The sequence below is a fragment of the Vulpes lagopus genome, chromosome 4 (genome assembly GCF_018345385.1).
Source record: "Vulpes lagopus strain Blue_001 chromosome 4, ASM1834538v1, whole genome shotgun sequence".
In the NCBI taxonomy this organism is placed as follows: domain Eukaryota; kingdom Metazoa; phylum Chordata; class Mammalia; order Carnivora; family Canidae; genus Vulpes; species Vulpes lagopus.
Window position 1 is genome coordinate 28347144 of NC_054827.1, and position 16974 is coordinate 28364117.

Sequence of the window (16974 nt, forward strand, 5' to 3'; positions counted from 1 at the left end):
CATGAGAGACTCCCAACTCTGGGAAAAGAACAAGGAGTAGTGGAATGGGAGGTGGGCAGGGGTATGGGGTGCCCCCCACTGAGGGGGGCACTTGATGGGATGAGCACTGGGTGTTATACTATATGCTGGCAAATTGAACTTCAGTAAATAAATAAACAAAAAAATAAAAATTAAAAAATAAAATCAATGGCTACACTTGGAAAGGGGGTACAGCAGTGATGTGATGGCTGCTTCTCACCTCCAACAAGCGGAAACCAGACTCTCTTACCGGTTGCAGGCAGAGATCCCAGCCCAATCTCTAAAGGAAGAGTGTCAAGTCTCTCTCCCTCCTTCTCTCTCTCTCTCATACACAAACACATACACACAAATACAGAGACACAGTCATACCACTCTGAAGCAGATTTGCTTTCATTGACTTCCTAACTGATCAACTTTGGCTATATTTGGTCGAGTCTGCTCATCTGTACCCCCTTGCCCCCACCACTCAGCACCTAGGAGCTCTGTATTTCCTGCCACTGTGACATCTTGTTAACTTCCCCTCGCTGGGTTTGGTCATCCTCGGTCCCAGCAGGACATACAATCAGCCTCAGAAGTGATGAATACCAACTTACTCTTGAAAGCCAATGCAAAACATTGGCTGATGAATCTGACTAATGAAATAAAGAACACTGTGCTTAGCTAATGTCCTATTATTAAACATTCATCTGTCATGGTCATCAAAATCTCCTATTATCACAGGTGACATTCTGAATTGATATCAGCAACAGAATCAATATCCAATTCCCTGAATACTAAATCCAGTAAAGCACAGCATCCAACTGTGAAAAGGCGAGAGGAAATCTCTCCTCTTCCATAATTACCAAGCAGCCAGCCAACCACCTCTATGTTGTTCAAGCTTATTAATTTATTGTATCTGCTAAATGCTCAGGCCTTATACAGAGCAAATGCAAAGAGAATTGGGCATGTCACAGTGTTTTCAAAGGGAACACCACCATCTCTTCTTGGGGAGGTAAAAATAAGTTAGCTTTGGAAGATGATGTCAGCAAGCAAAGGGATAAAAACAAAAGCCCTACTTACCATAGAAGAGGAATGCTTTGGTCATGGGATGATGTAGGTAGGTCCGGTTGATGGTGAAGAAACACGCATCTGCTCCGCACTGGCCTAACCTTCCAGTTTCCCCAGTCAAGGGGGACCACCAGAGCATGATGGGATAGCTATCAGTTTCCAGTTGGTTCTTCCGCTTCAAGATCAGTGCTTCTCTCTCAGGGAGTGGATAGAGATGTACAGGCTCCTCTTCCATTTTTGCATGTCCAGCTCGCAAATCAGAATTTTTAAACTTCTTCCTTTCAAATTTTCCCAGTTCAACCACGACCTGAGAGAAAAGACAAGGATTACAGAGTCGGACTGTTTCATTTCCTCTTGCATGTCTCCCATTCATCTTGATGTTGGAGCCTCATATTAGTTTTCTATTGCTTCTTATAACAAATTTCCACAAAATCAGCAATTGAAAATACCACATTTATAGTGGTGTCTGCATGGCTCACTCTGTTGAGCATCTGACTCCTGATTTCCACTCAGGTTGTGATGTTGGTGTCTTGGGATGGGGCCCTGCACTGGGCTCTGTGCTCAGTGGGGAGTCAGCCTGAGAGTCTTTCTCCTTCTGCCCCACCCCCCTGCTGTCTCTCTGAAATGGATAAATAAATCAGAAAGAAAGAAAGAAAGAAAGAAAGAAAGAAAGAAAGAAAGAAAGAAAGAAAGAAAACACATTTATTGTTGCATGGTTCTGGAGGTAAGTCTAACCCGGTCTCACTAGGCTAAAAGCAAGGTGTCAGCAGGGCTACATTCTTCTCTGGAAGCTCTGGAGAACCCATTTTCTTGCTTTCCTATCTCTTAGAGCCATCCACCATTCTTGGCTCCTGCCCCTTCTGCATCCTCAAAGCCAGCAATGTTGTCTCTCTTTGATGCTTATTCTGTGGTCCAATCTCTGTCTGACCACAGCCAGGGAAGACTCTTAGCTTTTAAGGATTCACATGATGACATCAGCCCCACACTGATAATTCTGGATAATTTCTTCATCTCAGAGTGTTTTATCTTAATGCCATCTGCAAGGTTTCTTTTGCCATGTAAATTTACATATCCACAAGTTCCAGAGATTAGGGTGTGTGGGGACAAAATATCTACCAGGAAAGATGCCTAATTCTACTAAACACATGCCAGCTACATTTCTCTGTTTCACAGGTGTATATAGTATCTGGAAATAGTTTGGTCTTTTTAAAATATTTTATTTATTTATTCATGAGAGACACAGAGAGAGAGGCAGAGACATAGGCAGAGTTCGGAGAAGCAGGCTCCTTGTGGGGAGCCCCTTTTGGGACTTGATCCCAGGACCCCGGGATCATGACCTGAGCCAGAGGCAGGTGCCCTGAGCCACCCAGGTGCCTCTAGTTTTATCTTTTAATGAAACCCATGAGAGTCAGGGCATTATCTGGCTATTACTCAAGATTACATTCTAAGGAGAATGAGTTATAAATTACCAATTGGTTTCTTTTTATTACAGTTAAATGAGTCTTAACACAGGTCTTATGTTTCTAATAATTTCCACTATGGCATCAAGTGAAGTATACCATGAGTACTGGGCTCCCTTCCATGTAAAATCATGTTTATTAAAAAAATAAATAAATAAAACCATGTTTATTTATTCGGGATGGTCTGGGTTACTGGATAGCCAGGCCATCAGTAACAGGCATCTAGAGGGCAGGGGGGCAGAGTAGGAATAGAGGGGCAGTTGTTCTCCAACAGTGCTGCCTTGTCATCAAACGTTAAGGTTTGATATTGATATGGCATTATAAAAATATGTTAGAGAAAGCAGTATAAAAGTAGGAACTGGTCCATTCCATACATAACTGAAACGTTAAGTAGCCAGACTATGCACCAAAGAAAGCAGTGAAAAGAAGGCACATTTTAACATATTAACTCCTTCCCCAGCCAACAGAGGACATCTGTGTGGCCCCAGGCCCCATTCTCAGTAGCCTCGGTGATACCTTCTTTCTGCGCCTGCTGCCCCAGTGTCAAAAAAAGGGCCACTGCCCACTGATAGAGCCTGCAACTCCCTGGCAAAGGTCCATAATGTTCACTAGATTCTCTGAGGGATCCAAGGCCAAAAAAAAATTAAAAATCACTGGTGACAGCCCAGTAGTACTCCAAAAATAGTAAGAAATTATATTAGCTTTTAAAAAATCATGAATCATCTATGACACGAAAGTCAGCATTTTGACAGTAAAACAATCACTAAAATCTAAGTCTAGCCCCTGCCAACAGCTTTGTCAGCATGTTTTTTTTTTTTTTTAAAGATTTTATTTATTTATTTCTGAGAGACACAAAGAGAGAGGCAGAGATACAGGCAAAGGGAGAAGCAGGCTCCCTGCAGGGAACCTGATGTGGGACTCATTCCCAGGACCCCAGGATCAGGACCTGAGCCAAAGGCAGACGCTCAACCACTGAGCCTCTCAGGCACCGTGTCAGCATGTTTGTGATAACATCAGAATGTGGCTACTCCCCAGCAGCTTGATGGAATGGAGTGGACTTATAGTCAAAAACTCTGGATCTTTTCACTCCACCTCCTCCTGCAAATATACAACCAACTGTTGTGCCCGAGATTGCGAATCCGAGAAACCACCGAGGAGCCGACACCGATGCAAACACAGGATTTATTTACAAGCTCGAGCTTGGGTCCAAGTATACCTGACACAGGGGAGCAGGGACTTGCACCCTGAGACTAAGGGGAGTAGCAGCTTTATAGGGGCCAGTGGTCAATGGGATACGCAGAAAGTTGCACAGTCATGTCGGTCCACATGCAGGTGGCCGATTGAATTACATTTTACCCTAAAGTATCCATTTGAACTGGCCTATCACTGAGCCGATTTCCCGTTAGGGTGTGCCCTGGTCTTTGACTAGGGCGGGGCAGTGCCCTAAGTAATAAGCAGGTCAGCACAAGGCAGGTGCAGCACAAAATGGAGTCAGTCCTGCTCTGCTTGTCCAGGGGTAGGGAATTTTTGTTAAATTTCCTGGGTCCCACACCAACAACTTTAAAAAGAGACTTTGAGAAAACCACGGATAAAACTTCGAAGGCAGATTTTGCTCCACATTTCCAATCAAGGTCTACTATGTGAAGTATAAATTCATTTCCAACTAATAGGGATTGCTTTAGGTAGAGATATTTTCCTGCCAAAGAGCTTTAAAAAAAAAAATTTAGCCTCAGATATCACCACCAGGTGATAGGAAATAGGTGAGAGAGAGAAACATATTCAACAAAACTATGAGGATAAAATCAGCCAATCCAAAATCTGGGGAATTCAAAAGGACAAATGACCCAGTGTTTTCAACGAGCCCAGGACGTGGAATGAAAGGTGGTGGGACAGAGGAAACTTTTATACTAGAAAGAACAAAAAAACCCCACAAAATTTGAGACATACCAGCTTAATGCAGTGTGCAGGATTTGTGTATTCCAGCTTCAAACCAACAAAAGACCTCTTTGAGATAACTGGGAAAATTTTAACATGGCCTAGTATATGGATGGTATGGATTAATTACTGTTTATTTTGTTGGGTGCAATCACAGTGATTTGGATATACTAAACTTTCAAAAGATCCCATATGTTAGAGCATCATTTTAAAGTAAATCCAGGTAAATAATACAAAGTCCTGGATTTGCTTTAAAATATTCCATGTTGTATTCATGAAATATTATGCAACTAAAAAGTAAATAAAATTAAGAAACTAGGGGATCCCTGGGTGGCTCAGCAGTTTGGCGCCTGCCTTTGGCCTAGGGCGTGATCCTGGAGTCCCGGGATCGAGTCCCACGTCGGGCTCCCGGCATGGAACCTGCTTCTCTCTCCTCCTATGCCTGTGCCTCTCTTTCTCTCTCTACATCTATCATGAATAATAAATAAATCTTTAAAAAAATTAAAAATATATTTTAAAAAATAGTTAAGAAACTAAAGATATATATTTTTTTTTTTCACAGAATTTGCAAACAGTACATACAAACGCAAGTGGAAAATAATGTTTCAGATGAACAAGTTCCTCCAGGGAACCATGCTTCAGCTTAGCTGAAGGTCAGCATAACATTTTCAGGGTTAGATTATTTAGGAATTATGCTATCAGATCTGCTTTGGGCTGAACTGTATTCCCTCCAAATTCATTTGTTGTAGTGCTAACCCCCACTACCTCTGAATGAGACTGAATTACACTAGGTGATAGGGTCTTTAAAGAGGTCATTAAGTTAACATGGGGTCATCAGAGTAAACCCAAATCCAATAGGACTGATACCCTTATCAAAAGAGGACATTAGGACACACACAAGTACAGAGAGAAGACCAGGTGAGGACACAGGGAAAGAGCCATCCATCCACAAGTCCAAGGAGAGAGGCCTCAGAAGAGACAACTCTGCTTGCTGACACCTTGATCTTGGACTTTAGCCTCCAGAACTGTGAGAAAATATACCTCTGTTGCTTAAGCCACTCAATCTGTGGCACTTATTATAGCAGCCCTAGCATGATTTTTTTTTTATTGGATCCTTCTTTTACCGTACCTACTTGGCAACAAATCACCAGAAAGAGGAATGGTTCTAACTGTATGGGCATTATAGTTTCTCATGTACAGTGTTAAAAATATATATATAACACTGCTGAAACTCTGATCACTGAAGCATTTAATGCATCCATGTGGACAAGGAAACAGCCCAAACCATACTACTGGTGGCAAAATGAATCAAGATCCAGATGAGGGTTTAGCTTCAGTGATCATACTGCCCCTCATACTCTGGGAGCTTAGAAATGACATGCATACCAAAAACTTGGCAATGTCTTCTGACATCAACAGAAACACTCTTAGCTCAGACACAGCCATTCCTCATAACCGAAGGAAGTGCCAAGGTAATTGTCTGGTAAGATCAAAGCTCTCAAAGCTTCCTGCAGAAAGTAGAGAACTCCAGCTGCTCCTGTACAAGCAGGTTGTGGACACCCACAAGACAGACAAGAAAGGAGTCAAGTATTACCTCTGACCAGAATCCTGATCTGGTAACAAAAGGTGGTAGAAGTCCAGCGCCAGACTGTCTGCCAAAGTCTTTTTATATGCATTATCTCGTTCAATCTTAATCAAGAAGTAAAAGCCCAGGGGATGGGATGGGTACCTGGGTGACGGGTATTCAGGAGGACATGTGATGGAATGAGCACGAAGTATTACAAATGAATCACAGACCCCCTCCCTCTGAAACTAATAATAAACTATATGTTAACTAATTGAATTTAATTAAAAATAAATAAAATTAATAATTAAAGAAATAAAAGAAGAAAAAGCCCAGAGGATACCTCTGTTTCCATCAGCTCCACATGTGACCTGCCCATATCCACAAATAATCTTTAAAAGTCTTTTGGAATTCAGAATGGACAGCTGGTGTTTGAACGCATCCAAACTATATCTGAATTCATACCTATACTTTTTCTAGCACTGTGTCATTTTTACTTTAATTTGAAATCAGTCAATGAACTTCAGAATCACCAACTAAATGAGATAGATGGTGGGGAGAGGGGGCACCTGGGTGGCTCAGTGGTTGAGCATCTGCCTTTGGCTCAGGTCCTGATCCCGGGGTCCTGGGATCGAGTCCTACATCAGGCTCCCCATAGGGAGCCTGCTTCTCCCCTTGTCTATGTCTCTGTCTCTCTGTGTGTCTCTCATGAATAAATAAATAAAATCTTAAAAAAAAAAATTTTTTTAAATAGGGCAGCCCAGGTGGCTCAGTGGTTTAGCACTGCCTTCAGCCCAGGGCATGATCCTGAGACCCAGGATCGAGTCCTGCGTCGGGCTCCTTGCATGGAGCCTGCTTCTCCTTCTGCCTGTGTCTCTGCCTCTCTTGTCTCTCATGAATAAATAAATAAAATCTTTTTTAAAATTTTAAAAATAAATGAAATAAATGGGAAAACTACAAAATGCTGCAGTTCCAACACTCACATTCAGTCTGTGGTCAAGTAGCATATGTCAAGAATGACAAATGTATTAACGCAGATGCTGGTTTTCTGCAGAACAGACCATCTTATTCTTAGAAAATACACAGGGCTTCTTCAAGAATGCCATCTTTCCGAAGTCATCGTGAAAGGGGACTTTGAGCAAGCCATCTAAATTTGACCCAGCCAGACGGACAGAGCTCTACTTTCTGTGCTCTTAGAACCAGGACCCTACAAGAGTCACAAGTGGACTCCCCATCTCATTGATTTTGTTTCTACCTAATACACCCATTCACTAAAACCTCAGTTTCATCTATTAACAAAAAAAAAGTACTTCCCCTGCCATAGACAGAAAATCCCCGATCCTGAGAGATTAAGCCAAAAGTAAAGTACTTGAAGAGAAGGGGAGCCGGGGTTGAGGGTGGGAAGGGTGGAATGGGTCAGGAATCAACACTAAGCAACCCAAATTCTTGCTACCTGGAGTGTGACAAGCAGAAAGACTGTGGCTGTGATGCATAGGCAAGAAGCCAAAAGCCTCCTCCTCTGAATCCACACCATGCTGCCCGGCCCTGGGTGACTGACAGAGGGCGAGCCTGGTTACCAGGTGTTCTCGAGTCGGCCCACAGCCCAAGACAACTTCACGCAGAGGAACCATCTGGGTGCCAATTTCTTCCACTGTCATTCCTGCTGGGACCTGGTCTCCATGAAGGATTGAGATCCGAGGTTCTGCGCGGGTCTGGCTTGGCATCGAGAGGGAACAGCATGCAGTCGTCTTAAGCTATCATCAGAGCAGCTGGAGATTCTTCAAACCAGAAGGCGTCAAAAAATTCTGTAACAAATGAATAATCTTTTAGCCATAATACAGAAGATTTAATAAATGTGGTCTTTCAGGGTTGTCACATAGACAGCCGACACTTTAAAACTAAAAGGAACCTTTGAGAACCTACATACTTTACTCCTAGATAATGAAACCAAAACCAGAGAGGGAAAGTGACTTGGTCAAGGTCACACAGCACATGAGAAGACTATGACAGGTCCACAATTAGGTCCTGAATCTAAATTTCTGTTTCCACTTAATTTTCTCTGCCATCATCCACAAATCACTTACATGGAATCACTTCCTAGGTTTCAAAGGAGTAGAAAAGTGGTATAGAAATTACCACAATTCGGGCTCCTGGGTGGCTCAATTGGTTAAGCGTCTAGCTTGGTTTCAGCTGAGGTCATGATCTCAGGGTTGTGAGACCAAGCTCTGGGTTGGGCTCTGCGCTCAGCAGGGAGCCTGCTTAAGATTCTCTCTCTCCCTTTACCTCCCCCATGCATGCTCTCTCTCTCTCTCTCTCTCTCTCTCAAAACTGAAAAAAATTACCAAGATTATCCACCCACTCCTGTAAAAATTAGGAAGATACTAAATAAAAGTTTCAGGCTTGGTTTGAAAATAGATCATGATCAACTGACCCAAACTTTCCCTAAGGAAAACAACATCAGCCACAACATAAGGAATTCTGATTATTGATGTATTTGTTCAGTCTTTTATGGCAAGTGTAACAAAGCAGTGGGTTGTGTGAGCAATATGATTCTCTGTAAGTTCTGAAATAAGATTTCCATCTGTCTGGAATGTATGATCTTTTCAAAAAGTTTAAAGATGAACTAAAGAGTTCCTAAGAATGCCTTTTATTCCCAGGGTTCTGTGCAGTCAAATGTCTTGGTCAAATGACCCAGTGGAGTTTCAGGATACAACAAGGATCAACATTCCTGAGTCGGCTTTACAGGACTCCAAAAACCTGGTTCTGAGATCTGATTGAACATCTCCCAGACATAAAGATATAATTAGAAATATAAAAATGAGGGCACCTGGATGGCTCAGTCAGTTAAACATCTGCCTTCTGTTCAGGTCATGATCTCGGGGTCCTGGGATCAAGCCCCCACATTAGGCTCCCTGCTTGGTGGGGACCCTGCTTCTTCCTCCCCCTCTACCTGCTGCTCCCCCTGCTTGTGCTCTCTGTCAAATTAATTAATTAAAAAAAAGAAGTATATAAATGATATAGAATTCTGGTTAAAAACACTGGCCTTAAAGGTGTACTTCCCTCTAGTGCATCTACCTTGATTTACTCCCTAAGTCCAGGATAAGTTCCTCAAGCAACAAAATGACTCTTGCTTTCAGAAATCACTGATGCTATGTTTTTCCTCTTTTACCCACGGAACTCCTGCAATCCACAGTGACTAAGAGGAAAGGCTCTCGAGTCAGCCCTCCAGGATGCAAATCTCAACTCCCCAGCTGGTTTAACCTAGCCTCTCAATATCTCAATTTCCAAAACGTAGACAACAAGGGTGCCTAATCAGGAAGTTATTGAGCATTATATGAGATAAGAATACTAGAAGACTTATTTCAGAGTGTGGTGCATAGATGTCCAATAAACCTTTTGCTATCTTATTTTTAAATATTAATTACAATTTTTAATTATACTTTTAAGTGTAAACTGAAGCTCAATTCATATAAAGTATGTTGCTGCCCAATAAACTGGAACTTCAGAAAGAGAAACATCCACTTTGCCAAAGAAAAGTAGATCGCTAATATTTGTTGAGTGACCTATTGTAAGCAAGGCCCTTCCTAAGTGCTCAGCATGCATGAGATCATTCGACCCTCCCACAACTCTATGAAGGAGCAATTGTCCTCATTTTTAGGGATGAGAAAACCAAATTTGAATAAAGTCACTTATCCAACACTACAATTTCGATAAGTACTACAACCAGAAACTAGTCACACTCCAAGGTTCATGCATCCTTTTATATTTTTTAACACTAAGACTATGAAATTCCCATCCAATAATACTAACACAGATTATTCGTCTTAATCAGAGTGGAAAAAAACTGTATACAATCACCCTCCATCAGCCAGTATACCAGAGAAAAAAGTAACAAAAATCTCTAAGAACCTGAAAAGTGCCTTCCTGTCTACTCAGTTGATGCTAGTAGCTATTAACTACCTAAAATGGGGAGATAGCACGTAGGGTTTCAATCCTAGCTCTGCCATTTATACATAATACAAGTTTGGACAAGTTACTAAATCTAAGCTTCGGTTTCTTCACAGTAAAAATTAAACGTTACCGGTCATTATTTCTTTGCCTTGCATAACAGGAAGGCAATCCAATTTCTGTTTTATATGCACAGGCAATTTATTATAGACATAATTAATGTACTCTGCATTAGGTAATGAAATATTACCACCTTAAGTGGGTATAAAACTCTATCATCTTCAGAAGATTTTAACATATATCATTCCACTCAATCTTATGGAAAATCACTTTGTAAAGTAAGCAAGGTAGGTTTTATTCTCAGTTCCCACAAATAAGGAAACTGAGCCTCTGTAAGTTTAAGTGATAGGCCCAAGATCGTAATTTTGAAAGGTTAAAGTGGGTCTAGAGATCAGGTCACCTGTCTCCAGGCTCCCAGGAAAGGAAAGAGGTGAGGGAAACAGTGACCTCTTGTTAGGGTCAGTAATAAAGGATAACAAAAGATAGGAAGAGAATGGGAAGACAGAGTTTGGGATATTTTTAAAGCTACCACAATGCTCTCCTAGAGTCTGTCCTAAGTAGGGCCTTTTTAAGTCTTTCCATGGCTTACGACACAATAATTTAAGGTTACAAATTCCCTTTCATCCAAAGAATCTTGATTTAGCTTATACTCCCAAAGCCAGAGGTATAATGAGGTCTCAGGCACCCAGCTGTGGTTAAATACCCACCACCATTCTAGAGAATAGAGCCAGTTAGTATAGATGGTATTACAATTTATAGCATGCAGCAACCGGCCAGACGTTGAGGCACATCAATCTAATATATGGTATCAATTACCCAGAAGCCTGTCATCCAGTAACCAGTCCCCCCACTGGTGGGACAGATGGGCTTGGAGAGCGTGGTGAAAGTCAGTAAGCACCATGCAATGGGACTCCAGGAGGAAAGCAGCTCCCTCCTGTTTCATCACCTCCTGCAAGGTGAATCTCAGAATCCACCAAGAGGATGCCCCAGAACCCTCCTTGCCTGGTGAAGCAATGTGTGTTTGTTCAGACCACCATGGTAGGTAACATCTGAAACGGACGCTCGCTAACCAACCTTCTTGACCCTGGAGCTGAGCTCCTGAAATGCAGTTTTCAGCTTCTGTGCACTGCCTGGGGCTGGCCATCTGCTGCCCAGAGTGGAGTCTGAAGCTCAGCGTGACTACCTCACACTCCTGCAAGCACTAGTCTATCAAAACCGGCAGTACCTTCACCCTAAAAGAATTTCAAATTTCTCCATTTTGTTTTGAATTAAAACAGACAGAGGAGAGATCTTAAGGCAAATTAGCAGTCTAAGGATGCCAGCTTCCAATTTCTGCCTTGCAGTGCCTGCCAGTCCAAAGTACAGGGTAAGGGTCTCAGAAATGGGACTCAGGAGATGATTTCTACCCTGCATCTTTGAGGATAAAGTGAGAAGGTAACCCTAGGAGATGTGCAAGGTGTTCTGAGCCAGACACTTTGTGTGTCTCTATCTTTCCTCCCTGTCCCCGTGGCAGGGGGAAAGAGGCGAGGCAGATGCTGGGAGCTCTTAGAAGGCTCCTTTGATCATCTCTCCTCTAGAAATTGGTGTGTCAGTTGAGTTAAAAAGCAACCGACTGTCTAAATAGAGCTTAAGGTTATACCAGGGAGAGTCTTTAAAAGGAATGTATCTAATTACCAGGCTTAGATTATACCCACTAAGGTGTAATTTCTGAAGTAGGTTTGACTCTTTCAAAATATGTTTTCATTTTATAATGTATAAATCCTCACAATATCCCTCAAACATGGCTGTCCTGGGAAAGACAGATCATGGTAGGCTGGTGGGAAGGTCTACGGGCCTTTGGACAACTCTCCAGGTGTTTTTAATCAGTCCCTTCAACTACTTGTCCTCTGCAATACTCCTTTTTTTTTTTAAGGTTTTATTTAACACGAGATGAACACTGGGTATTATATGTTGGTAAATTGAATTTAGATTTAAAAATATATATTTTATTTATTTATTTGAGAGAGAAAGTGTGCACCAACAGGGGGAACAGCAGAGCTGAACCGGGAGCCCTGACGTGGGGCTCAATCGGAGGACCCTGGATCATGAGCTGAGCCAAAAGCAGACGCTTATCCGCTTAACTGACTGAGCCACCCAGGCGCTCCAACACTCCTCTTTCATTCCTATTTGGTTTCTTCAAAACCCTGACAACTGGTGTTCCTACCAGTCTGACCCCTTGCACTCTCCATTTGACTGTAGTTGTTTCTGGAATGTAAACTGGATCTCTCTCCTCTGATTAAAATCCATCAGTGGCTTCCCACAGATTTCAAGATAAAGATCAAATGCATTAGCTTAGAAAACAAGACTCCCTGGACTCTGCCCTACTTCTCCAGCTTCCACCACAACAAACCCTTTGTTCCGACTATTCCTGGAATGTAGCTTCCTGTTGTGTGCTCTAGTCCCTACCTATAACCACATCTCTTTCACCATCCTAGCCATTCTCCTAGAGGGTCCAGGCCACCTGTGCTGGCAAGCCTTACCCCTCCCAATGCCAAGTTGGGAGATGTAGGTCCCTATCATTGTGCTTGTTTCTATCACAGCAGTGGAAAGAACGGAGGAGGCTGGGAGAATTCAGGAAATTTTCTAAAGTCATTTTATTGGATGCATGTAACACAATTGTTGAATGTTAAAAAGTTGACGTACTCTGTTAACTTGCAGACTTCCTTGGTGTCTGTGCCTGTTGCTTGGGTACCTGGTGAACATGGCATGGTAGTTCCAGTTTCCATGTTCCTACAATTTTCTTTTTCATTTTTTAAGAGTTTTTATTTATTTATTCATGAGAGACACAGAGAGAGAGGCAGAGACATAGGCAGAGGGAGAAGCAGACTCTCTGTGAGGCGACTGATTCGGCACTGGATTCCAGGACCCCAGGATCACGACCTGAGCTGAAGGCAGATGCTCAACCACTGAGCAACCCATATGCCCCCTCCAATTTTCTTTATTTATTGGTGTTTGTTTTCCTCCTTTTTAAATAGACTTCATATCTTGCTAAGCATTTATTTTTACGAGAGTGCTTAGGTTTGCAGATTGCAGATTTCTATCTGGGAAGGTCATGCTCTTCCACCAAGCACACCTTTCAGGTGAGACAGATAAAGAATAAGGAGATAGGGAACCCTGGGTGGCGCAGCGGTTTAGCGCCTGCCTTTGGCCCAGGGCGCGATCCTGGAGACCCAGGATTGAGTCCCACGTCGGGCTCCCGGTGCATGGAGCCTGCTTCTCCCTCTGACTCTCTCTCTCTGTGTGTGACTATCATAAATAAAAAATAATAATAATAATAAAAAATTTTAAAAAAAGAATAAGGAGATAAAGGAATACTAGCCATCTCATGAGGCAAGGCTGGTGATTAACGGTGGGGAGGGGAATAGAATTTGCAGCCTGAGACCTTCACATCTCCCTTATAGAACTTAGGTGAGGGATCCCTGGGTGGCGCAGCGGTTTGGCGCCTGCCTTTGGCCCAGGGCGTGATCCTGGAGACCCGGGATCGAATCCCACGTCGGGCTCCCGGTGCATGGAGCCTGCTTCTCCCTCTGCCTATGTCTCTGCTTCTCTCTCTCTCTCTCTCTCTCTCACTGTGTGCCTATCATAAATAAAATTTAAAAAAAAAATAGAACTTAAGTGATGCCATTCTTAAACTCTTAAATTCTGGCCATGCTGAAGCATTCAGATTATGCAGTATTAATTAATACAATCTCATTTAGTGGGTCTACTTAACACAGAAACTAAATTAAAACATACCCAGACCAAAAAAAAAAAAAAAACCAGAAAAGACTGATATGAAGCCCCAAATAAAAGCATTCAAAAAGAATATTTTTTTTTAATGGAGGTGAGGGCACAATATTGAAGATCTTGTCCTGCACTAAGAATTTAAGAATTTAGCCAGCTCCTGAAGAGCAATACCTTCTCATCTTTTTCCTTTAAGATCTTCTTAGTAACTGTTCTTTCTCCAAGAAGGGTTTATTGGTTATAATGTAACAACCTTCCTACCTGGCAAAAGATTTGAATTAAAATCCTTCATCTGAAAAAAAAAAAAATCCTTCATCTGCCTTTCATCATTTACCTAATCATGAATGAGGCACTGGTTAAATAATATCAACACAGTAAGGCTAAGACTTCACATGTCCAAAGACAAAGGGCTGAACCAGGTGATCTCCTGGGGTCTCATCCCAAAATGAAGCTCTCTGATCCCACAAATAGTGTCCAGGAGCAAAAACTCTCCATAGAAGAAAGACTGATCAAGTAAAGAGACCGTGACCAAGACAATTTGAGTCATGATAAACTAAGATTTCTGTAAATATAAAGAAATATTTCTATATAACAAGTTTAGGATTACTTTATCTTCATTCTCTGTTATAGTAATTCAGCATTAACTTTTGAAAACTCAAATTTTATTCTCAAAGAATATCTGAAAGACATTGTAAATAAAGACAGATTTTTTTTTAATGTTTAACAACCCATGTTCAGTAACACTAACAATGTTCATTGGGAAGTGCTGGTAATTGAATTAGGTACTGTATTTCCACTGAAATCAACACTCTATATTCCACATTTAGAAAGCACTTAAACATGGGTTGGAAATGTCCACATTTGAGCAATACTCACATCTATGAATAATATTATTATTTGTCCAGACTATGTCCTTGTTCTTTATTTTCTTAATTTAACACTAGTTTGAATTTTTAAAAATATACTGTTTGTAGGATATACAGTTTTTTAAAATGAATAATAAAATATAAGCCATAATCACAGTAATAGTTAAGGCTGAGTATTTAATTCACTGTTACACACTGCCATCTAGCAGGAAGCCAGCAAAGGAAGAGTTACTACAGCAGTTTCAAAAACGGAGCAGACCTTAAGGAACGTCTGACGCTAGGACATTGCCTGTGGCTTGCAGACAGACGGAAGGAGAAAGTTCTGAAATTGAGTGCTTCTAGATTGGTGACTCTGCCACTTTAGTGTGCAGATACCTGGGGATGCTTATTCAGAGCCATAGCCAAGACCCACCTGAAAGCCCTCCCTCTGAGGGACCACGGGGGGTACAGAAACAATGCCCTACTTGTAGTGTGCCATCACCAGCAAGCCCAAGATTGGTCATGAGCTCCTGGGTTGTCTCAAGGTGAGGCAAGGAAGGGCGTACAAAGAAAACGAGGTCAACGAGGTCGTGAAGACCAACTTGCCATACAGAACACTGGAGGAGGCCAGAGCCCGTACACTCCGCAAACGAAGTCAACCAGCCAAGTCACCGCAACGCATTTGAGGGAGCTGAGGCCGTGAGCGGGGGGCAGTCTGTTGGAGCTGTGATGCTAAGGAAAGCAGTCATTTTGCATGACACTTGTTACATAGTAAAGAATCATTAAAAGATTCCCAGGAAGGGATATCTGGGTGGCTCAGCGGTTGAGCATCTGCCTTCAGCCCAGGGCGTGATCCCAGGGTCCTGGGATGAGTCCCTCCACCCCCCACACCCGCCCCATCGAGCTCCCTGCATGGAGCCTGCTTCTCCCTCTGCCTATGTCTCTGCCTCTCTCTCTCTGGGTCTCTCATGAATAAATAAATAAAATCTTAAAAAAAAAAAAAAAAAGATGCCCGGGAAATGAAAATGACATCCGTGTTATCTCTCCGTCTTATACAAAATGAGTTTTATTCTGAAGGCGCTAATGGGGTACAAGAATAGGGAAGAAATGGATTGCGGATGGATAACCAAAGCCGGCCCTTCTGGGGGCTCTCCACACACACACACACCCCAACACACACACTCAAGGGACACACACACACACCCCCCCCAGGCACACACACACATACCAGGGACACACACACACACACACACCAACACACACACACGCCAGGCACACACACACACACACACACACACACACCACACACCAGGCACACACACACATACCAGGGACACACACACACACACGCCAGGCACACACATAGACACCAACACACAAACACCCCAGGCACACACACACCCCAGGCACACACACACACCAACACACACACACACCAACACACACACACACCCCAGGCACACACACACCCCACACACACCAGGCACACACCCCAGGCACACACACACACACACACACCCCAGGCACACACACACCACCCACACACACACACACCCCAGGCACACACACACACACACACACACACACACACACACACACACACGGCCCAGGGCATTTTTCTCCATTCAATCCGCGACGCTCCTCTAGCTGGGCGGTCAGGACCGCTCCCACGTGAGCACACAACTCCAGCAACAAGTGATTCTCCGTGAACGTGGGCGGGGGAGCAACCCGCAGCCCCCGGGGCGGGGCTCGGCTCCGGGGCCGGCGGGCGGCGCGGGGGCGGCGGAGGGGAGCGGCCTGAACTGCCGGGTCGCCCGCGGCGGGAGCCCCGCGCCTCCCCGCGCCTCCCCGCGCCTCCCCGGGCTCCTGCGCGGCCCCGGCCTCCCGCCTGCGCTCTTCAGCCCCGAGGAGGTTTCCCTCGCGGGCAGCGGCCCCGAAAGCGCTGCCTGGGGCTTCCCGAAACGGACGCGGCTCCCTGGCCGGCGCACAAGCCCGTCTTCCCCCCGACACGCTCGCTCGGGCACAGCGGCGGGGGCGCGGAGCGCGGGGGCTGCCGGCGGCCCGGCCCGGGACCGCCCGACGGGACGCGGCGCCTCCCACTCACCTCGGGCTCGGGGGAGGGGGCCCGCTCCGTGGCCCGCAGCCCCGCCGAGTTGCACTTTCAGTTTGCGCCTGCCCGAGCTGGGGCGAAGACTCGGAGAGGAGGTTGGGAAGGGGGGGCTGACGGCCCGCCCGGGCCCCGCGATCCTCCATCCGGGTTTTCCCCGGTGCCGGCTTGGAGCCGGGGGCCGGGGTTCCCGGGAGCCCGCGGGCCTCGCCTCGCTGGGGCCAGGCC

The 16974-nt window shown here is 44.1% G+C and overlaps 1 protein-coding gene across 2 annotated transcripts in view; it reads right to left on the reverse strand.

Annotated features, from left to right (window-relative positions):
- FUT10 (fucosyltransferase 10) overlaps nucleotides 1-16974 on the reverse strand; it is a 79258-nt gene extending 62284 nt beyond the window's left edge. The window contains exons 1-3 of one of the 2 annotated variants that reach the window (XM_041752602.1): nucleotides 16744-16974; nucleotides 7602-7829; nucleotides 1078-1372 (exon numbers count right to left, since the gene is read on the reverse strand). In XM_041752602.1, the coding sequence (XP_041608536.1) occupies nucleotides 1078-1372; nucleotides 7602-7748 (442 nt within the window). In that variant the 5' untranslated portion in view covers nucleotides 7749-7829; nucleotides 16744-16974. Of the gene's footprint in view, nucleotides 1-1077; nucleotides 1373-7477; nucleotides 7830-16743 lie in introns of those variants that run through there. The other variant, XM_041752603.1, reaches the window with a different exon arrangement.